Source organism: Podarcis liolepis, assembly GCF_965112155.1.
Source record: "Podarcis liolepis genome assembly, chromosome: 16".
NCBI lineage: Eukaryota > Metazoa > Chordata > Lepidosauria > Squamata > Lacertidae > Podarcis > Podarcis liolepis.
Window position 1 is genome coordinate 18914012 of NC_139567.1, and position 22366 is coordinate 18936377.

At 45.0% G+C, this 22366-nt stretch overlaps 1 protein-coding gene and 1 long non-coding RNA gene across 9 annotated transcripts in view; one reads left to right on the plus strand and one right to left on the minus strand.

Annotated features, from left to right (window-relative positions):
- The window catches only part of LOC310696120, a 493645-nt gene that overhangs the window by 155578 nt on the left and 315701 nt on the right, over positions 1-22366 (plus strand). The gene's annotated exons all lie outside the window — the stretch shown is intronic.
- Positions 11-22366, minus strand: part of TTC12 (tetratricopeptide repeat domain 12) — a 41759-nt gene continuing 19403 nt past the window's right edge. For 7 of the 8 annotated variants that reach the window (XM_083480996.1, XM_083480998.1, XM_083481000.1 and 4 more), the window contains 12 exons: positions 22171-22240; positions 20837-20925; positions 19660-19828; positions 17033-17125; positions 16265-16328; positions 15217-15351; positions 13439-13543; positions 12492-12560; positions 11596-11697; positions 9409-9508; positions 2869-3094; positions 11-185 (listed from right to left, as the gene is read on the minus strand). In XM_083480996.1, the coding sequence (XP_083337122.1) occupies positions 110-185; positions 2869-3094; positions 9409-9508; positions 11596-11697; positions 12492-12560; positions 13439-13543; positions 15217-15351; positions 16265-16328; positions 17033-17125; positions 19660-19828; positions 20837-20925; positions 22171-22240 (1298 nt within the window). In that variant the 3' untranslated portion in view covers positions 11-109. Of the gene's footprint in view, positions 186-2868; positions 3095-9408; positions 9509-10145; positions 10355-11595; positions 11698-12491; positions 12561-13438; positions 13544-15216; positions 15352-16264; positions 16329-17032; positions 17126-19659; positions 19829-20836; positions 20926-22170; positions 22241-22366 lie in introns of those variants that run through there. The other variant, XM_083481002.1, reaches the window with a different exon arrangement.

Below are 22366 nucleotides of genomic sequence, written 5' to 3' on the forward strand. Positions count from 1 at the left end.
AACAGTAGCCTTGTTCCAATTAATCCTCTTTATTACAAAAACAAAGTGCAGCCCTGACCAGAGCTATGGCAGACTTTGTAAACATGCTCTGGAACATTTACAGAAGCTTTTAAAATCCCTGCATGTGCTTCAAAGAGGTGTTGAGGACCGCCATTCCGTTCAGTTCCCGCAGCCGACTAGTGTGCCTAGAAGTTGCAAAGCAAAAGAGGAAGATTAAGTCAAATGCAATTGTCAGGGCAAAAGATGAATTTATGTGTCTCTCACTTATCAGAGTCGTAGACAGCAGCTCTCTCTCTCTCGCTCTCTCGCCCTAATTTTATTAAATTTTCTGTTTTACAATTTAGAATATTCATTTTAACAACCTTAAAATATCAATTTCCTCTCTTTCCTTTCCATGGTTCATTTTGTGTAACATAAATCCCTGCATATTTTACATAAACTAAACCATTCAGGATTCCATTATTAGATCCATCAAAACTTATTTACACTGTTGAATTTAGCTCCATGCTGCCAATGGTTTCAAATGGGTAGAAAGCAACTTGAAAGGGAACCTGCATGCCTTCTTCAATGGATTTCCCAGCAGATAAAAAAGCTTATTATTTGTAAATTCCTCCTCCTCCTGACACAACAGAGTTTAGTTGTTGTTGGCATACTGGAGAGCAGGGGAGCTGGATTGGCTGGCACCAGATCTCTCACACACAATGCCCTAATAACTTAAGAAGAGTCTGCTGGATCAGGCGAAAGAGGACCCATCTAGTCCAGCATCCTGTTCTCACAGTAGCCACCCAGATGCCTATGGAAAACATGCAAGCGGGACCAAAGCACAAGAGCAATCTCCCCTTCTGTGGTATCCGGCAATTGCAATTCCCAAGGATTTTGCCTCTGACCATGGAGGCGGAGCACAGAAATTTGGGCAGGAACCATGAATCTGTCTAATCCTCTTTTAAAGTCGCCCAAGTAAGTAGCTATCACTGCCTCCTGTGGGAAGGAGCAAGTTCCACTCCACTGAGTGAAGAAGTACTTTAATGTGTTCTGAATCAAAGCACTCCACACTCTTGAGAACTATTGCACGAGGGTGTGTTCACATTGCAGCACATTCCCGCTTTCACCGCAGATCGTTGCTTTCCTCTTGCACAAACTGTATGCATGAGACACATACACACAAACATCCCATCTGCAACTGGCAAAACCTGTCCTGCTTCAGAAAGGTGCAATTAGGCTCAAGGACTGTACAGTGGTACCTCAGGTTAAGTACTTAATTCGTTCTGGAGGTCCATTCTTAACCTGAAACTGTTCTTAACCTGAAGCACCACTTTAGCTAATGGGGCCTCCTGCTGCTGCTGTGCCGCCAGAGCACAATTTCTGTTCTTACCCTGAAGCAAAGTTCTTAACCTGAAGCACTATTTCTGGGTTAGCGGAGTCTGCAACCTGAAGCGTATGTAACCCGAGGTACCACTGTATTGCCCATTCAGTCTCTGGCCTGGGGAAAGGGAGAGCCAATATCAAAACAAATTCAGGCTGACCTCACCACATCGAGAATGACCAGGCTTAAAGCACAGGCACTGAAGGAGCTTATGCAGCATATGGAGGCTTTTTGATTATTTTCATGGTCGGTTTTGAGAAATGTTCAAATTCTCTTTGGGCAGGGCAGGTTCTCTTGTGCAAAACCCTTCACTGGCAGGGGCAGGCTCCAGGGGCCCTGGCAACTGGGGGGGGGGGAATCCCCTCCGGCTGTGCATGGGTTTCTCTTATGGGGATAGAAGGATAATCCAGCAGTTCCCCTCATTTCCAGTCCCACAAGCCAGTTTGATCACAGCCAAAGAGGCTTGCAGCCCCAATCATATTAACCTTTATTTAGATGCAAGTCTCACTGGGCTCAAGTAAATGTGCATAGGACTGCAGCCTTAGACATTCTGCCCAATGCTGTTGGCCTGGGGATAAGCCTGGTGTCTTTCCAGCTGGGAATATCAAGTCGGATAAGATCCAGCCACTCAAGCTTCCCAAGACTGATAAAATGTGTTATGTAGACAGGAATCTGTTCTGCAAGCCCTTGGATGCTTTTTTTTACAAAGGGCAAGTATGGATTAACAGCCAAGATGTTGGTGAAGCTATTCTGAAGGCAGCATCTCCTGCAAATGCTCCCTACACTGTAAAGCCACATTATGTGCACTCAGAACTCAGCACTTCCTGGCCCACTCCACATGTCAAAAGGGATTCTAGAAGGTAACAAAAGATGATATTATAATGGACACTGTCTGAAAAATGATAAAAACCTGACTGACTGGAAAACCCTGATCTCACTTCTTGGCTGTGATGTGTCAGAACAGTCAAGCAATCATCTCTCTCACACAAAAATCATTCACCGCTTGATGCCTTGACCACTACAGCTGTTTGTATAAAGCCCACCCAAGTGGCTGAATGTGTGGTGATTTACAGTATTTGTTCATAATCTGCCAAATAACATCAGTTCCAAGGGTGGCTGCCAATAAATATTAGCACAGACAAATGCAAAACGAGACCAGAAAGCCATAAAAAATGAGCTTCTCAGAGGTCTAGCCTGTATTCCCCTGTGGTGCCTTGCATCTGTCTCCAGAGCCAGGGATTGTGGGAGGAAATGAGGGAGGGAAGAAGAGACTTACCTGTCAGGGGCTTGGCAGCTATTTCTGGGGCAAGGGAAAACTAATATTCACCATTTGTGATTACATGCATAGTAACGTTTAGCATCTTTCTGTATTTTAAATATATTGGAAGCTGCCTTGAGAACTTCGCTTAGTAGTTCAGCAGGACATAAATATCCCAAATAAACAAATAAATAAAACCAACAGAACAAGGACAATCTTCAGTGAGCCCACATCTGTGGATACTTGCCTGGCATCAGCTGTGCAGAGCTTTCCTAAAGCAATGGCTGCGTTCTCTTGCGCAGACGTCCTCTGAGCATCCCTGCCAGCGACTTTCAATAAAATCCGCACAATATCCACGTCGAGCAAATTTGTGGCTGCTCCGGGCACCTCAAAGCATCTCCCAAGGCAGAAAGCAGCATTTCCTGCCAACACCTCATTCTCTGAGCGCAGAAACTTCAGCAGTATCTTGCATTCTGCAAAGGGGGTGGGTGTGTGGAGCCAAAGTGAAACTGCGTCAAACATCAGCAAAAGAGCAAGGGATGTAACCAAAGACTCTGTCCCCTCAATGCCAGACACCCTCATGGTTCTTTGGAAAAGTGAAATGGAAGAACTAGCAGCAACACAGCTGCCCTGTGGACAGGGAGTAGGGAGAAAATGCAGATTAAACTCATGTCAAGTCTTTTAATAAATTGAAAAGAGCCAACCTGCTACTTGCTGCTCCACCCACATCCCAGGGGAGCCATTTTGCAAGCTGACCTACAGGGCATGGACAGAAAGCAATTTAGTGTCAGGGTACTAGAGAGGTGGGCTGAAAAGGTTTTGAAGCAGCAAAGGGCGGTTCTGTACCGAGAGGGGTCTGGTGTGACTTTCCACAAGCTAGGAGGGTGGGAGAGCTTCCTTCAAGGTGCCTGTTTATGGGTGGGGAAAGAATCAGCTAGATCCAAGGATTTCACACTTCTTTGAGAGACATCTTCATCCCATTGTAACAGAGACACTGCTCTCCTCTTTCAAGAAACACCATGCACATGGAAGCTGGCTTGCAGGAGTTACATGTTAATGATCTAAAAGTCAACCTGTTTCAAGGCAGGGTCCCAATATTACCTTGCAATTAGATGGAGATTATTACGCAGACATCTAATGACTGTCTGAGCAGTCACCTGTAGGCATCAGTGCTTTCCCAGAGCAGGTTTCCAAGATATGCAACAACTTGATTTGGGGGTGGGGAAGAGAACTGAAATGAGCTCTAAGATCAAAAGCTCAAAGTTGTTGCTCAGGAATAATCTCAGAACTGTGCTTTCAGAAGTGGCCCTAAGAAAGGGTGTCCTGCACTAAGGTGTTGTTGTTGTTGTTTAGTCGTGTCCGACTCTTCGTGACCCCATGGACCAGAGCACGCCAGACAGTCTTCCACTGCCTCCCGCAGTTTGGTCAAACTCATGCTGGTAGCTTCGAGAACACTGTCCAACCATCTCGTCCTCTGTCGTCCCCTTCTCCTTGTGCCCTCCATCTTTCCCAACATCTGGGTCTTTTCCAGGGAGTCTTCTCTTCTCATGAGGTGGCCAAAGTATTGGAGCCTCAGCTTCACGATCTGTCCTTCCAGTGAGCACTCAGGGCTGATTTCCTTAAGAATGGATAGGTTTGATCTTCTTGCAGTCCATGGGACTCTCAAGAGTCTCCTCCAGCACCATAATTCAAAAGCATCAATTCTTCAGCGATCAGCCTTCTTTATGGTCCAGCTCTCACTTCCATACATCACTACTGGGAAAACCATCGCTTTAACTATACAGACCTTTGTTGGCAAGGTGATGTCTCTGTATCTGCATCAAACTGTCACTCGTCTATTGTTTAAAAAATCTCCAAAACTCAGCTTCTCATTAGAGGCCCAAATGCATTACAGGCCCTAGGCAGGCTAGAACTGGGGAGGTGGGCGGGCTCCTCTCCTTGACTCTATCGGGGTCAATAAAATCCTCCTAAGGGCAGAACTAGTTACTTTATTTGCTACGTGTCCCCTCAGCAAAGTGTTTGCAGCAACTCACATTTGCCAAGGTGATGAAAAGGGAGCACCCAAAGAAGAGAACGGAGGAGGTTGTTAGTATCTCAGCCCACAGGCAGAGGTACCTGGCCTCCCCCGAGGCAATTGAGCGAGATACTGAGCTTACCGTCCGTCTGCGACCTCGGCAGGCTAGGTAAACAAACCCGGCGATTCTTCTCATTAGTCGTGAGAAGAACACACCCTCTGCTTCCCTCTTCTTCTCTCTCCCTCCCTGCATTCTCCCAGGGAGGAGAAATGAGACAGACAGGAGTCCTTTCTACATGTTTTATTCCTGTCACTCAACAGTACATAGAAATGTGACTGCACCCTTCAGTCTCCATTAGAAGAATCACACACTCCTCCCCTGTACTTCCAGCACAGGTCAGATGACACACTGAGCTAACATCCGGTGCTCAGTACAGAGAATAGGCTCCACCCTTTCTCCAACAATACAGTGAGAAACCACAACATCCTGTTTTGCAATCCAGCCATCTGGAGCTGGCTTTTGCCTTGGTGCTTTTTCCTGACAACCTCCCCCAAAAGCATCAATAGGCAAAACATGATCCAGAGAAGAGAACAAACAGTTGTTATACATATAACAGTCCCCTGTTGTTTCAGTTCCACCCTTGGAACTCCCCACCACTGGTTTCACCAGTGTACTTCTCTGGTTGTCTGGCTTCCAAGGAATGAGTGCTTCTGCATTACCTTGGTTAGCTACTCTCTGTTGTGTCTTTGTCTCTGACTTAGACACTGCTTTACCCTGCTTTGAGTTGTTAACAATAGCAACACATGCAACAGCTAAGTTTGCAAACTCTTTTGAGTACCTCTTTGGTGGTACACCCTTTGTAACTCTCTCAGACCTGCGTATGAGGTTCTGATCCTCTGTGCTCACTGGTTCAACCTTTGGACTTTGTTGAGAACCAGTAGCAATCAGTGGTTCTTCCTTCACCTGTGAAGGTCTATCCATTGTGTGAGATTTCCTCTCAATGACCGTTACAACTGAACTCTCTGAGCTATCACTGTCATCTTCATCAGTACCACTGTAATCTGTGACATCAGAAAAATCATCATCATCATCATCTGAATCGTTTCCTGTGGGAAATGTGTGTTCTACAACCCGCTCTTGTTCAGGAGCACTCTCTAGGAACTTTGTGAGAATCACCTGACCAGATTCAGACAAAATTACTCTGTAGAGACCTTTTTCATAACCCACAAAAATGCCTTTGGCATTCTTTACTCCACCTGGAGCTTCTGTTCTCACATGAGACCCGAAAACCTTGAAATAGGCAACAGAAGGTTTTCTCTTGAACAGCTTCTCAAAAGGAGAACATCCCAACTCTGTTGAGACTTTTCTCAACCACACATGAAGATAGGACGCTAGCGATTCGGCCCAATAATCATGTGGCAAATGTGAACTCAGCAATTGCGCATTCATCCCCTTTTGCAATTCTTTGTTCACCCTCACACAGACCCCCCTGTTCCACGCTTCTGGTGAGACAGCAACTTTGTGGTCTATCCCATTCCCATCCAGGAACTTCTGAAACTTCTGTAACAGAAAAATTTGCTTCTCATCTGTGAAAAGACAATCAATGTTAGCATCATGCATATTCTTAACCTTGTCACAAAACTCCTGAAACTTTTCTAAAGTTTCTTGCGGTTTCTCCATCATATAAACCCAAGAATAATTAGTGAAACAATCCACACACAAAAGGTAATATTTTGCACTGCCTCTAGATGGTTCTAGAGGACCAATCACATCAGCATACACCCGCTGAAATGCTCTGTCGACCTTCGGCACCTTCCGGGCGCTCTTGGTCACACCTGCAAGAGAGATTTCGTTAGAATCAGAAGAATTACATTTCATGTAATCACTTTGATCAAAAGTCAACAAATACAGTCCATCTTTCTCTTTGGCAGTAAGAAACAGTTCTCCATCTTTGTAGATCTTGCAGCTTTTAGCATCATAGGTCAGTCTCAGTCCTTTCTTTGCAATCTGCGACACGCTCAGCAGATTAAATTTCAGTTCTGGAACCAGGTAAACATTGCTTATAGTCAAGTTCAGACTCTCAAGATACACAGTTCCAATTCCAGTCGCTTCCAACTCCTGACCGTTGGCCTGTTTCACAGTGAAGCTTTGCTTCTTCAACGTCGAAAACAGTTGTCGGTGCGGGCACATATGTTTTGTACATCCAGTGTCGATTATGAAAGCGTTCCCAACATCTGGCGTGGTTCCTTTCGCCATCATAGCCTTTGCAGGTTTCACCTGGCACTTGGTAAGGCTTTTGCCTGACGCCTCAGGCTTCGTAGAGCTGCTCTTTGCTCCTCTTGACTGGCGTGGCTTTCTACAGTTTCGCTGTAGATGCCCAGTCTGTCCACAATTGTAGCATCGGACAGCGCTCAATGCTGTAGCATGCTCTGCAGTAGCACCAGCAGTGGGAAGATTCGAACTCTGTTCTTCCCTCCCCCTGTCCTTCACTTCCAGTGCAGCAAGTCTGTCGTGTTCGTTCAGGACCACGGCACACACTCTTTCCACGGTTAGCTGCGCGGCAGGTAGGGAACCAAGCTGACTGGCAACAACCTTGTAGGTGCGATTAAGGCTGTTTATCATCATGAAGCAAAACACTTCCTCCTGAAGACGGAAATTGCGTTCCACCATCTGTTGACGCAGAAACTTCATTTCTGTCAGGTGCGCTTGAACATCTCCATCAGGCGCAAGTCTCAGATTGGTCAACTTCTCAAAATACAGCAACGCTGAAGAACCAGCATCTCTCTGATGCGTTGTACGCAGCGTGTCCCAAGCCTCTTTCGCGTGTTCTAAATTCTGGATATGCACCAACTGCTCATCTGAGACACACAGAATTATAGCAGTCCTGGCCCTCACGTTCTGTGACTCCCAACCTCTGGTTGGTGCTGCAGGGATGGGGTTTTCAATTACATCAAAAAGCCTCTGATTCTGCAGCAGGGCCTTCATCTTAACAGACCAAGATGAATAATTGTCATTGTTTAAGGGAGGTGGGTAAGGCAAACCTCCTGCTTTCTTGGCATCCATCTTGAAGCCAAGCCTCCGGCTCACACTGTCAAACAAGCTGTTAAATTCAACAGTTGTTTTTTCCTTTCTCAGTCAGGCAGGCAAAACTGCAAGTTGTTTATGCTTTTAGCACCTGGCAGCTTTGGAAAGTCCCTCCAAGAGCTCTTAAACGTGTAGTCAAAACAATCTATGGCTTTGTTTCGCTTTCCCAGGCTCACACTCACAGTCCAGCCCTTTTGCCAGTAGCTTTCCAACTTTCCGTTACTAAGCAACAGTGCATTCAGGACTTCTTATCTTAACCACAAAAATTTGTGGAATGTAGGCTTCAGCTTTGAAGCTGCAAGCCTCTTCCTCCCGGAGCTTTTGTTTTTCCAAAACGCAGAGCTCCCGTGAAGTGAACCAAGGAATTAATCAACCTGCGTTCACACTTTTCGCCCGAAATGCAGCATACCTTGAACTTTGTTGCTGTGGAAAACACCTCTTCTTTCCACCAGCTGTCTGTTGAGCCTCTGGCTTCTCTCAGACGCTTGCCTTCTCCCTTGGAGCAGAGGAGGACATTCCACCAGCCTCTTATGCAGATGTCTGATGAATCGCAACCATCCTCTGCTACCATATGCTAGTATCTCAGCCCACAGGCAGAGGTACCTGGCCTCCCCCGAGGCAATTGAGCGAGATACTGAGCTTACCGTCCGTCTGCGACCTCGGCAGGCTAGGTAAACAAACCCGGCGATTCTTCTCATTAGTCGTGAGAAGAACACACCCTCTGCTTCCCTCTTCTTCTCTCTCCCTCCCTGCATTCTCCCAGGGAGGAGAAATGAGACAGACAGGAGTCCTTTCTACATGTTTTATTCCTGTCACTCAACAGTACATAGAAATGTGACTGCACCCTTCAGTCTCCATTAGAAGAATCACACACTCCTCCCCTGTACTTCCAGCACAGGTCAGATGACACACTGAGCTAACATCCGGTGCTCAGTACAGAGAATAGGCTCCACCCTTTCTCCAACAATACAGTGAGAAACCACAACATCCTGTTTTGCAATCCAGCCATCTGGAGCTGGCTTTTGCCTTGGTGCTTTTTCCTGACAGAGGTTGCATAACCCTTCCAAAGTTGCGCATTTTCCAAAGCAATCTCCCTTCTTCTGAGCCATTTCTCTCCCCACCCTTCCTCCCCCAGCTCAATTGCTTCCAGCTTTTGGTGGTAGTGGTGGGGGGGACTATGCCAAAATTGATGCTGGGGGAAGGGAGAATGTTTAAGGGAGAATCTGACGGGGAACAGTTAATCCCTACTCTACAAACGTGCCCCCCAGCTGGTCTCCACATTTGGATTAAGAGTGAAGCTCACAAGGAAGCTTGTTTTGCCTTATAATATAGATTTCCTCTCCTCCCCCCCCAAAACCAACAACTCTGCTTACAGTATAGAGTCCCTCTTTTCTGCTCCTTAAACTGTTCCCTTTAAACGAGTGCAAGATACTGTTTCCTCTTCCGAGATGGTGGTTTACCGTTTTGCGCACAAACCTATTTTCTCTATAGAAAACAGGCACAACAGGCTGCACTTTAAGAATGGCTGGAGGCCGTATAATGCAGCAGTGAAGGCTACCCTGTTTGTTAAATGTATTTGGATTCTGCAGGGTGTAAGATAGGATTAACGGTCCTGCTTCATCCTGTAGACAGCTGAGAACCCTGTCTGTGGTCCTTGCCCCAGATCAAGTCTTTGCAGCCAGACTTACTTTTATCCAGCTTCACAATCTCTTCCTGTGCCTCTTGGCTACTTTTGGCACAAACAGCCAGGATTTTCATTGCATAGCCATGTGTGATCTGCCCATCTGCCTGGATTGGAGTAAAAAAAGAGGCATCCATTAAATGTCTAGTTATGCACTCTGGGGCTCGGAAATATACGACAAGGCCCTCAGTTCCAGAAAGTTTATGGGTGTTTTATGACAAGGCAGCAAATCATGGGGTATTTAGGCATTCTGAGAGTAATAATTTTCTTCCATCTTTAAATATATTAGCTCCTAATTATGCCCAGACAATGCCTCATAATCAGATTCAAGCTCTAACACTACAACAGTCTGTGACCTCTAACAGGAATATGGGCACTCCCAAGAATATGCAGTTCTAATGATGCTTCTTATGGTTCATTTCCATACATGAATTGCTGATAAGGGAATAAATCCATCCAAGGGATGGCTTCCCTGCACATTAAATAGAACGTATAAAAGGTCTCTTCTTTCAGCTTTCATAGGTACCCGGACCATTTTCTCTGGGCTGAAACATCATTTAGAGGTGAAGAGCTAAGGCCACGGAGTCATCCAACACTCTGTAAATTATTTTCCTTCCTCTCTGCTCCTGCTAAATTTTGCTTTTCATTATCTTATACTTATTCATTATATTCTATTCATTATATTATGCATGCAGTAGCCTGCATGGGTGAAGATGGAATGGTGGCAAAAGTGAGCACTGACCTCATTGCTGCCATGCTAAGATGCCAAAGGAATGCCTAGAATTCTTCAAATGGTTGCAGACTGGATATGCTGGGAGTGAGGCACAGCAATGCTATGAATCTCATGCAGTTTCCAAGCATCCTTTATCTGCTGTGACTCCATCCAGGCATAATAGTTACATTAAGAGGTGAGGTATCTCAACCTCCTCACTAAACTACAACTTCTGGGATTCCTGGGGGAGGAAGCGGAAAGCAGTGAGAGTATCATTGTAGGTGGGTGCACTGCTGCCTCTCCCCTAGTTTTAAAGGACTAAGATGTATTCAGGGCACTTTCCTTCTATTAACTCCTTCTTTTAGATTATAAGGCTGAGGACAGCAGCTATCTTATGTTCTTCTTTTTCAGCAGAAGAGGGTGGCAAAAATACTGTAAACATTATTGGAAAGAACATTGCCACACTGGAGGAAGGGGCAGCAGGGGGAGGACCTTAATAGTAGTGCAGGTAGTTGGGCAATCCCATAAATTATTTCTAAGGTGTATATATACTAAGGAAAGGTTGGGCCTATAGCTCAGTGGTAGAGCACATGCTTTGCATCTCATGCAGCAGGTGGCAAGATAGACTTCGGGAAAACACTACCAATTCAGAACTGGCAAATGCTGGGCTAATGCTGGGTATAAATAATAAATTATTATTATTATTATTATTATTATTATTATTATTATTATTATTAATCTGCTCCATTACAGCAAAAACAGCAATGAGCATAGCCGCCAATGTTTCCCTTTTTTAAAGGGAAATTCCCTTATTCCGAATAGGACTCCTCGCAAGAAAAGGGAAAAGTTGACAGCTATGGCAATGAGTACCAGGCTACATGCATCAATGTTCTGATTCCATATAACTTAAAGTGTGAACATTTTCAGGAAAGAAAGAAGAGAAACGCCTATAATAAGCAACCCTAGTTTCTGTATAACCAGAAGGTCCATTTTGCACCCAGTGCTTTTTGCTTCGGATTTAGTATAAGGCAGGGGAAGGGCTACAGCTCCTTTGCATACAGAAGGTCCCAGGCAGAACCATAACTGGGGGGGGGGGGGGCTAGCCAATTTTTTGCCCTGGGTGAAGCCTCCAGAGGGGTGCCATTGAGGCTCCCAGCATGTGTGTGTGTGTGTGTGTGTGTGTGTGTGTCCACAAATACACATGGGGGAGTGCCAAACTGGGTCTGACCCAGGTGAAATAAAGCTGAGTTTCACCCCTGGTCCTAGATTCAATCCCCAGCATCTCTAGGTAAGGATGGGAGAGAGCTCTGGCTGAAATCCTGGGCAGCCACTGTCAGTCAGTGTAGATATCATATGACTCTGTATAAAGGCAGCTTCCTATGCTCCTCTAGCCCAGGTTCAACTATACCTTCATTGTACAGGGCACTGTCATGAAAACACTGACTTTCTAGATGTTATAGAAACCTGAAACTGGCGAATTACCTTGAGAAATCTGATCATTTTCCTCACCACGCCATCTTTTATTGCCTCTTCCTGTGCCTCTGGACTTATTGGCAGGATGTGACTTAAAAGCCCAACTGCTCGCTTAAGGAGAAGAAATTTGAAGGTGGCGGTAAGAGAGAGAAGTTGATTTGTCTTCTTTCAAAAAAAACCAAGCTATCATATTTGTTCATGTCATGGTCCTTTGCTAGAGCTGACTGGATCTTTTACTTTTATATACTGCTGGGTAGACACCGTCAAGGCAGAAAATAAAACAGCAAGCCAATACTCAACATTTATTATCTGGAAAGGAAGCTCATCATGCCTGACAAACTGTGGCTCTTCGTTTTGGTATTAATCTGAGACAAAGCATAGCTCAGGCTACAGAAGGACAACTCCTATGTTTATTTGTGCCTCAGTTTCCAAGCTAAAATCCTTAGTTTAAAGCCAGAGTGGAATGGCAAAGGCATCATGGTTGGGAGCAAAGAGAAGTGACTCCCAAGAAGGAGGAGGATTCACCAGTTACATACTGCTACTTCATTTCTGAGCCATAATCCTCTGCAGGCAGCCTGTGGGCATTCCAAGCTAGCCGCTGCTTCTTTCCTTCCCACTGCCTTTGCCCCCAAACCTTTTTCTGCTTCTGGCAACATCCCAGTCCCAATCTGCATGCTTCCTCAAGAGACGATAAGAATAGACATAAGAGCGTTATGTAGGCAATTTATAGCCCTCTCTTTGTTAAAACCAAAGCCAGTACAACATTATATAATACATAATAATATACATATATATAATTAAACCTCAATAAGAAAACAAATTTACATCACAGCACTGTGAGAGCAACAAAACACATTCATTTAATATTAATCCTACCACTTTCCTCCAACTCAAGTACCACTTACTGTCACAATTCTTCCCACTTTACAGTCAAAGAGGGACATGCATTTCCCAGAAATCTCTATGGCAAGATCCTGAAAAGAACCAATAAGGTGAGAATGTCAGCTGAGAACAGCAGCTTAATTACTGCTCCTAATTACTGGATTAGCAGGAAGGCTCCTCTGAGGTATGACATATAACAGTGCTCTAAGTCACAGGGCAGTAAATTTATACTTGGACTGGACAGTTTTTGATTCAGATCCCTTCTCGGTGACAATGCTTGTCACTATGGACTGCATCTAACATTCTCCGTCAGCTAAGTGCAAGGACTTGTGTACTAGCAGACCGGTGAGTTTTAATGTAGCACAAGAGAAGAATGCAACAGCTGCACCGGAGGAAATTCATTGAACAGCATAATATGCCACCTATTGTGTAACCAAATTACCAGCAACCTGCTCATATATTCTCTTGGCAACAGCGTTCCACTGGCCCAAAACATTGAACAGTGAAACAAGCAAACAGCTCAGTGACTTTTAACTCCGTACTATACTACTTTAGATACAACCCTATGTCTCATCCCAACTTATGCTGCCCTCTCCTTTTTTCTCAAGTGTCATGTATATGGATGATGCAGTTGTATAATTTTAAATAACAATTACAGTGGACTCGTGTGCAATTGCAAGAGCCAAAAGCCTGATTTTGGCAAGTTATAGAGGTGCAGCCTCTCCAGAATTTAGATGAAGTTCCTGGGTGTATCCGTGACAAAAAAAAGAGGTCACTGGCTGGTGCACCTGTCCTTAGGAATTGGGGGTGGGTGGGTATAGGGGCACATTCTGGGAAAGTAAAAGACTACACACAGCTTCACAGCTACAGTAGTAGAGGTGGGAAGGCTCACAAAAGGTATTAAATTCAATTCCACTTTGGTAAACCAACAAATCAACTAAAGGATAGGTGAGAGAGCCCAACACTTTACCTGAAGGAGCAAATTGGGTTCCAAAGAGAGGTTCATCATCAGGCCAAGCAGTGCATAGAGACACTCTGGGTATCTGGTGGCCTTGCCTTTGTTCCAGCACTCATCCTTCACAGGGAGAAGACAAAATAAGCACACTAGGATTTCACAAAAACTGTTGAGGTATGTGGAAATCTCAGTGTCTGGGGCTCATAGCTTCCTCATATTTCCTGCTCCAGGGACTATGCACTCCCCTTTTGGTCACTCATTGAATCTGACCACTCCTTGGGGCAGGCAAAGCACATGTTTTTTTACTTAAGTGGTCCTGGGTTCAGTTCCTGGCATCTCCAGATGAAAGGATGAAAAGGAATTTGCTCTCCCCGAGACCCTGGAGAGCCCTTGCCAATTACTACACAAGCATTAATGGACTATTAGCATCAATGGTCTGACTCAGTATGAGGCAACTTCAGGTAGTTAGTTACACGAGACCATAACACCGTAGTAGATCCAGATCAGAGGGTATGATGCTATTAAAACAGTGACAGGTTGTTAAAGGAGGTCATCTTTCCATTGCAACAGGAAAGGAAGGTTTCTGGTTGGGCTTCCCTTTCAAGTTGACTGTCTCCCCACCCCCCACCCCATTCCAAAGGTGAGATTATAAACTTCTACTTGTGAGGAATGAAGTTTATTTTCTGAAACAGTTAATGCTTTGGAAGAGTATGGCTAAAGCAAAAGTGACTTAAGTTAATGCTCTATAGCAGGGGTCGGCAAACTAAGGCCTGGGGGCCAGATGCGCCCCCCCTGCAAATCCAGTCCGTGGACCCTGCCACCCGCTTAGTCAGTCCCCAGGTGCTGCAGACACCTCACCACGTGGGGACTGAGTTCCGTGATGCTGGCACGGCTTCTGGGCAGGCAGCGACGCTGGCGCAGCTTTGGATTGGCTGCAGGAAGTTCCTGCAGCCAATCCGAAGCCTCGCCGCCCCTGCACTGAGGTAAACCCAGCACGGCCATGGATGGAGAGGTCGGGGGGTGGGCGGCGGGACTGGGCTGTGCCGTGGGCATCGTGATGGGCGCACTGTGGGGCTTCAGCCAGAGCTTGGCGCACCTGCTGGCCCCGCACCTAGCACCTGGCTTGGCGCTGCTGGTGGTGGCACACTCAGCGGCCGCGCTGGAGCAGCTGGAGGTGAGCTGTGCGCGGCCTGCCTGCTGACCTGGCCTCGGATGATGGGCCACAGCGTATGGTGCACGCCGCCTGGGATCTCCAGGGGGATGGGCTGACGAAGCAGCTGCTGCTTGTCAACAACGCCGGTGAGCGGGTGCCGCCAAGACGTGCTCATGAGCGTGTGCAGAGTGCGTTCCTCCTCCAGGTCCAGAGGCAGCTGAGGGACCGGCTTGCAGGGTATTTATATTTTTCAAATATAAATATTTGAAAAATATAAATACCCACAAGGTCTGTGGGACAGTGGACCGGCCCCCTGATGAAAATGTTTGCTGACCCCTGCTCTATAGGGTCATTTCAAAAAGCCACATTTTAAAAAATGACTCTGAAGCTTTGTATCCGTGATTGCATCAACATTTGGGTTTGATATTATTGGGTGGGATATGTCTTAGCAGCTCAGTTTTGCATTCAGTATTAACTTTTGTGTTTTATTTAAGAAGCAATAATTAAATATTAAAAAAGGGTAGCACAGAGAAGCAAAGGTAGGAATAAGAGAAGGAAGCAACCACAGCCCATACAAGATGGGAGGGGACAAACTCAGCCAATGCAATGGAGAGCATGCTGCCAGGTCACACTTACTCACCAGAAAGCTCAAACAGGCCTGCCAGCAATCTGGGCTTTCAGTCATCTGCATTCGGATGACCACGTCTGAGCACATGTCTCCCATGATGGCAATACAATGGGCGAGGCCCAGCTCGTTCAGTGTCTCAGCAGAACTCTTTTGAAACGAGTGAAAACAGGTTGGCACAATGTGAATTTTGTTGTATATCCACCCATAATACTCCACAACCAGACTAGAAATTTTAGAAGATTCCCTCTCTACTGAAAAATAATCCTTCATTCCTTCATTACAGTATTTGGAAATGAACATCCCCGAGGAAATGCCAAATCTCTGTGGGGGCAGCCCTGAGATCAGCAGAAAACAACCCAACAATGTAATTTTCTTTTTAATGGAAACGACTTCATCAAGCTGTTATGAGGACCTCATGCCATGTCCTTGTCACTCAATTCCAGAAGCAATGGAGGGATTTCCAGGGCTGCTGCTTAAACCAGCTGAATCCCAGTGTGCAACACTAGCCATGAACAAACTCTTTCCCCACTGCTGAGGACAAAAATGGATGAAACACTGATGAGGTTCAGAAGCACCTTGGGAACCTAAAGTTCTATCTGAATTGTCTTACCATGATTTAGTATTTGTAAAAGTACTTAAAAACAGATTCTGGATCCCTTTTCACGGATCCAGAGAGTCAGACTCCATGGTGATTCCTGTCTCAGTGCACCAGAGTTAGGCACAAGGGTATGGCAAAAGAAAAGCAACTGCCTAGCTTATTCAAGACCCAAACTCATCATGTCCACCTGCCACCTTCACAATCCCTCTGACAAATCTGGGAATTCAAAAAGGGCTTCAGGAAACATCCAAGCTACCCATTTGTTTTTTCTTTTTCCTTATTCTGCCTCCAATTATTTCCAACTTTTCATCCTGCCTATCATCTCCCAGATCTATGTTATGCATTTCAGTTTTAGCTGTAAATAATCCCTGCAGAAATTTGAAATGAAACCAAGCTGCAGCATACAAAATGGACAAAAACAATGCTTTGAAGCAAAATTCAGGAACAGAGAGGTTTTCTTACCAGTAATTCTATGAATAGTGGCAAAGTCTCTGTGGAGAGTTTGATACGGCACTGAATTTTGAACCTGGTAACAAAGTGAGACTGAGCTTTAGACCTTAAGAACACAAGAGCCTGCTGGATCAGGCCAATGACTCATCCTGTTCTTACAGTGGCCAACCAGACCAGATGCCTGGGCTCTGGTTCTTCCACAGATGACTGGAGGGACATATTAAGCCTGCCAAGCCCTTCCAAACAGATGTCCATACCTCTGACTCAGTGTCAGAATTCACTAAGACAAGATATGGTGATGAACACTAACTCAGATGGCCTTGAAAGAGGAACAGACAAACTCATGGAGAACAAGGCCTTCAATGGATGCTAGTCATGATAGCCCTATGGAATCTCCATTGTCAGAGACAGCATACCAATGCCAGATCCAGATGGGCTCATGTATTCCAACATTCTGCTTCTCCCAACAACCAGCCAGATACCTCCAGGAAGGCCACAAGCAGGACTTGAAGTCCAGGGCCTTCCCTCATTGTTGCTCCCCAGCAATTGGCAGGCAGCAATACATTGCCTCCCTTTACAAGCAAACCTCCATAAAACTATTCCAATCAAGATGACTCTTTAGAGATTTGCATCTTAGTGGTTGCCACCTAGGTCTTCTCAGACATAGGGTGCAAGCCCTGCCCTGTTAAAGCAGTCTACAGTTTAGATATGAATGTCAGGATTCAGTAAACTCCCAAAGCTAGTTCTGGATGAGGAAGGAATCTAAGAAGGGCAGCTTACTTCTCCTCTGGGACTAAGCTGGTCAGCAATTTCAAGGCACATCTAGCTCTGCTGTTAAAAACCTTGATGAAGGACATAAAGATGTGTAGCCACCTGAAAAACAAAGCCAAAGATGTTTTGGGTCACCGAGATAGCAGAGGTAAGCAAGCAGGGTAGAATCCTGATTGGGCTGCTTAAACCTTGGATTTGCATTCCAAGTCACGTTGAATTTTTATTTGTACTAGGCACCTAATAAAGGGGGGGGGGAGAGAGAGAGACAGACAGACAGACAGGTGAGGAGGGAAGGGGGGAGAACAGGACTAAGTTTTAGTGAGTTCTTATCACTGAAAGGAAACAAACCCAAGCTATACTCAAAGCAATCACTCTCCCAATGAAAACTATCCATCCAAGTATCTCTGATGCACCTTCTTTCATGCTAAGAAAATCACATGAAATAGCTAGAGTGGGTGGGTGAGACAAGCAATTCATTGGCGTAGACAGGCAAATTATGTCATCTGGAACAGTAAGCGGTCAGTGAAGTGTTGGGTCTTTTCTACAGAAGTGGACAAAGGAGTCTGACTCACCAAAATATAGCTGCATTATGAATAGAAATTCTTTTTTTTTAAAATATGTATTTGCCTCAGTGTTGGAACTTCATGTTATAAAATGTTGGTACAAGTGTTAGAAATGTCTTTTGTTCCTCTGTGATTTCAAAATGATGTATTTAAACTTATGTCATTCTTCAATTGGGGGGATTGTCCAAGTTAAAAACAGCAAATTGAAGCAGATTATCCCTTTTGCACACATTTTTAATGCTGCACAGCGGCACTATAATCCTAGAAGTTATTGATTACAATTTCCAAATCGACAAGCCCAAACTTAAAACTAAAAAAATATTGATGCAAGGTCCAAATGAAGCACAAGAAGAATGCAAATGGATCTTTTTCTCCAAGATCAAGTCAATAACTAAAATCTGTCCTGATTGCAGTTGGGAACACATGCTTATATAAGCAATTGTAGTGATATTCCTGTTATCTTAACTGCAAAAAGGTGCTTCAATATGAGGTTTACCACATTTTGCAAAAGTAAGAATTTTATGTCCTTTGCACTTGACTATCTGAGTAGCATCAGTTAGATTAAAAAAAGTGTTTTCCTTCACTCCTAGCATTTCATGCACTAGCTTAACAATCAGGTTGTTAGCACAAAATGTCATCTCTGTCCTGTGTATTATAGCCCTAACGAGGGTGATGCTCTCAGACACACTGGATAGACCTTTAAATCTCTTGAAGAAGCAGCAAGAGAGAAAGCAGCTGCAGCTCATTCACTCCCTGGTCTTGACATCTGCCATAGTCTGCTGCTGTCTTGGTGGCTCCATCACCCTCAATGCCAGGAGAATAGCTTTGAGTCCCGAATGGCTGCAAATTCATCTACACCTCACCTTCTGCTAAACCTTTGCACACTGCTGCTCCATCCGCCATGTAGGGCTAAGGCAAAACTAGACAAGCTTAAACCACACTTTCCAAGCAGGCAAGAGCACAGCCTTTTACCATGATACCAGATGGGACTTCTTCAACACACTGAGATGCCTTTTAATTCCTGGCTAGGCTTACAAACAATGCAAAACAGTGAAGTATTTTGCTTTTAATTACACCACTGAGATGTCATTTACCCCAGAGACTGTGTTTTTCTTGGAGGGAATTTTCTTTATTACCAGCAAACTTATTACTGTGGGTGGGGGGACCCAGGGAGATCGACATGAGTTTCCCCAAAGAAATTAAGGAGCAGCCATTTTGCTTCAGCTTGTCTGTAAGTGCTTTGCCATTTCTGAACTCTGGTGCCCAGTAAGAAGGAGCTATTGCTGAAGGAGGAGGAAGCAGAATCTCCCTACCCCCATTCCTTTTCCTGCTTTCCACCCAAAGGGACAGCCTTGGTGTGTAGGATTGGATGAGCACAGGGGTGGGGAGCTTCATGCCCAGGGGGCAAATCCAGCCCTCCGGGCCTCTCTGTTTGGCCCTTGGAACTCTTACAGAATATGTCCCCCTCTTCAAGTGCTTAACTGTGACTATGTCTCTTGCTTGCCTGGATGGAGAGAGGGGTGAGAGAGATACAAACAGGCAGGCAGGCAGGCAGACAATTCTGGTGCTTGTCTGGCTAGAATGTACCCTTCTGTCGCACCTATTATTCTGCCCACTTTTGCCTCAAGCACCCCTAACATGTGACCCCTGAAGGCTGCCCATGAAGGAATGTAGCCCTCAATCTGAAAATTGTTCCCCACCCCTCAGTAAGTGGCTGCTTGACAAAACACTGGAAAGTGAAGTGCAAGCCCCAAGGCCAAATGCAAGATTCTGCAGAAACTGGAAAAAAGGAAGTCAAGTCAGACTCAATGAAGACAAGACCAATTCCCAATCCAAAAGCAAAAGATGCTGAAGGAATGCTCCTCGAACTTTAAAAACCAAGGTCCCATTCCAAGCAGTCTGAAAAGCTAACACTGGGACTGAAAATACGTAGGATGCTTGGACTGCTCGTAATCTCAGCTGCAGAGACTGAGCCCCAACATGACTGTTTCAGCCCCGACAATTTTTCCTGCTCTTCCTTGTTTCTGCAGAAGGACTGGGACTGCTTAAGCAAGCCAGATTAAAATACAATACCTAGTTGTGTCCAGGTGTCGGACCAAAAGGATCCTCCCATTCTCTGTTTCTGCATAGAGAGAAAGCAGGGCTAAGCACTCTTCTTGGATTTCGGGCACCTCAGAGAGCAACAGAGAAGGAAGTTGCAGGTTGACATCAGGATGAGTGAGAAGCAGGCGCTGGTTCTCCTCTGGAAAAGAAAACAAGAAAAACAAAAAAATTTCAGCTTGCTCCACCAGGTGCTCTAAAAGTCTTTTGTCAGCAATTTTGTCTCTGTTCCAAAATCACTCAGCTATGTGAGCACTGCTCTGTCATCTGCTTGAGGGATATGTCTGTAGGAGTAACGTAAAAGGAAGAGTGTTCTGTCTGCACTCTCCATTACTCCCTTTCCCTCCCTCTCTCCTCCCTCGTGCCATTTCTAAAGGGCAAATTATATATCTCATTCATACATGAGAAGCAATTCACATGTCTCTTTTAGTCCTACCTTTCAAGCATCACTGGAGGACACAAGAAGTGCAGCTTAAGGCTTAATTTGAACAACTTCATGCTCCAGAAACTTGTCTAGCTTATTTCTCTCCACCATCTTTTTGAAAGTCCACTCCCTAAAAAAAGAAACCTCTGGTCCCTCTGGCTGTATCCTGCAGCCATCTCATTTCTGAGAACATGCCTTCAGAGAAAGCGTGACGCTAGCCAGACTCCTTTGTCTAACACAAATGTGAGACTGAGCCATGTCTAACCATTTCAATCTGGCACTGACACATAACTTAAGTCAAGGATTTTCAGAGCCACATGGACACAAAAGACAATAAGATGATGCAAAACCTCTCCCCTGTGGTAATCTTGCTACACCACTGCCATTATTAACTGCAAAGGACTATTAGTTATTAACAGCTAAGAAAGTGCTCCTGAGGTCCAAGCGCAAGCAAAGAGGAGGCCAAGGTGGGAGTTCCGAGAAGTAGGTTGAATATAAAAAGTTTAATGGGCAGAAGCTTTGTGAAGGGCCTCAGGGAATTGTTAGTGGGAAGTCCAGAGACTCACTGCAAATGCTGTATTTGCCGTAATTACATTTGACCTGCAAATCTTTGTTGCAGGATCTTGAAAAGATGAGCACTCACAGGAGTGAATCACTGAAAACAATGCTTCCAAGCAGAGTCAAAGCCGTATTCATAATACATTAGCAATAATTGATGTTGCTTACCATTGTCTTTGCAGGCTGCTTGCCACAGAAGGAGAATGGAAATAAACAGCTCCACTTCATCAGGAGATTTTGTCTTGGTGTGGAAAACCCTGGAAAATAAACAGGTTCATTAAGCATCAAGGAGAGGGGCAGGCCCTAGGAGATGTGTTGGTCCCACAGAATAAGGAAACATGAAGCAAGTGAGGCACAGCCTTTTGTTTGGACAAACTGGGGGTTAAAACATTGGTGCAGGCTTTTGAATCATGAAAGGTGCTTTCTCAGGGTGGATGTTGCCCAGCCAGGCCATGTATTTTTTTACACAGCAATGTTATGCTGGCAAAAAAAATGGTCCCCCCAAAATGCAACTCAGGGCCACACTAGCAGAGAGTGCAGGATTTTATCTGTCTACTTAGAAAGCAAAAACTGATGGTCTGTCTCAATATAAGTCAGCTCCCTATGTTCTTATACCTCAGTTCTAAGCTTTAACATTTCTCCAGGTGCCTTACAAGAGGCCTCCTGTTTTCTCCCAGAAGGCCATTAAAAGATTCTTCCCATCCTAATGGATTGAATCACTGTGGACTTCAAGATACCGTTCAAGTTACTATTACATTTTGCACAGACGGCTTTTGCTCGCATTCACTCATTCCACTTACAGCTCCCCTGGATCTCTCTTTGTTCTGTTTTCCGAAAGAATTAAAAAGAAATCAGCAGTGAACAAATGTCTTTGATCTCCTCCAGGCATCAGATTTAAGCAGCTGAGAGTAGCACTTAAAGTCACCAGAGTTATTGCTTTTCAAGAAGTACAACTTAGCACATTGCAAAAATGAAACAATATGAAGCAAGGAGCTCATAAATCCTACAGGAAGATCCTCTGCTTTGATTCGAAAAACATTAAAGAGATACTGAGAAAAAATTCCAGCAGTTAGAGCAAAGGGGGCCTGAACTCCCTTCCTGGTGAAAATCAGCACAGTGTACACTGCCTTTGGCTGAAACTAGTGGAGGTCTTCCACCTTGGGTGAATGTGGTGCTTTAGAACTCCTAGATCTGATACCCTTTTATGTTATGCTTTCCTAACCTACACTTACCCTCAGGCTTGACAAATTAAAAAGACTAAGCCTTCGGAAGGAGCATGGAGGATGCACCAAAGTCAATTTTCCTTTACACATCCAAAAGAGCAGATTTTTTGTGTGTGCAAAGGGTTACCTAGAAGTCAGTAAAACTTTGCAACTGGCTGCCACATTATCGGCTGATCAGCCCATCTGAATTTCATACGGGCGATTGTGTTTCTTGGAAATAGACTTGCTATTGCTCTGGCCTGTAACACCCTTCTGTTCTCTTCACCTGAGAGACCTTACCGTTGTACAACTGCGTTGTCATTGATGATACTGAAGCCATTGTTTGTCCTAAATAAGGCTTGCTCAGTGCCTGTAACAAATTCAAAGATAATCATGTCAGAGAAGTATCATGACATGCTCACCCAATACCCAGAGATAAGAAACAAGATCACTAAAGTCAGGGCTGACAGAGGGAGCAGCAAGCAGCATAGCACAA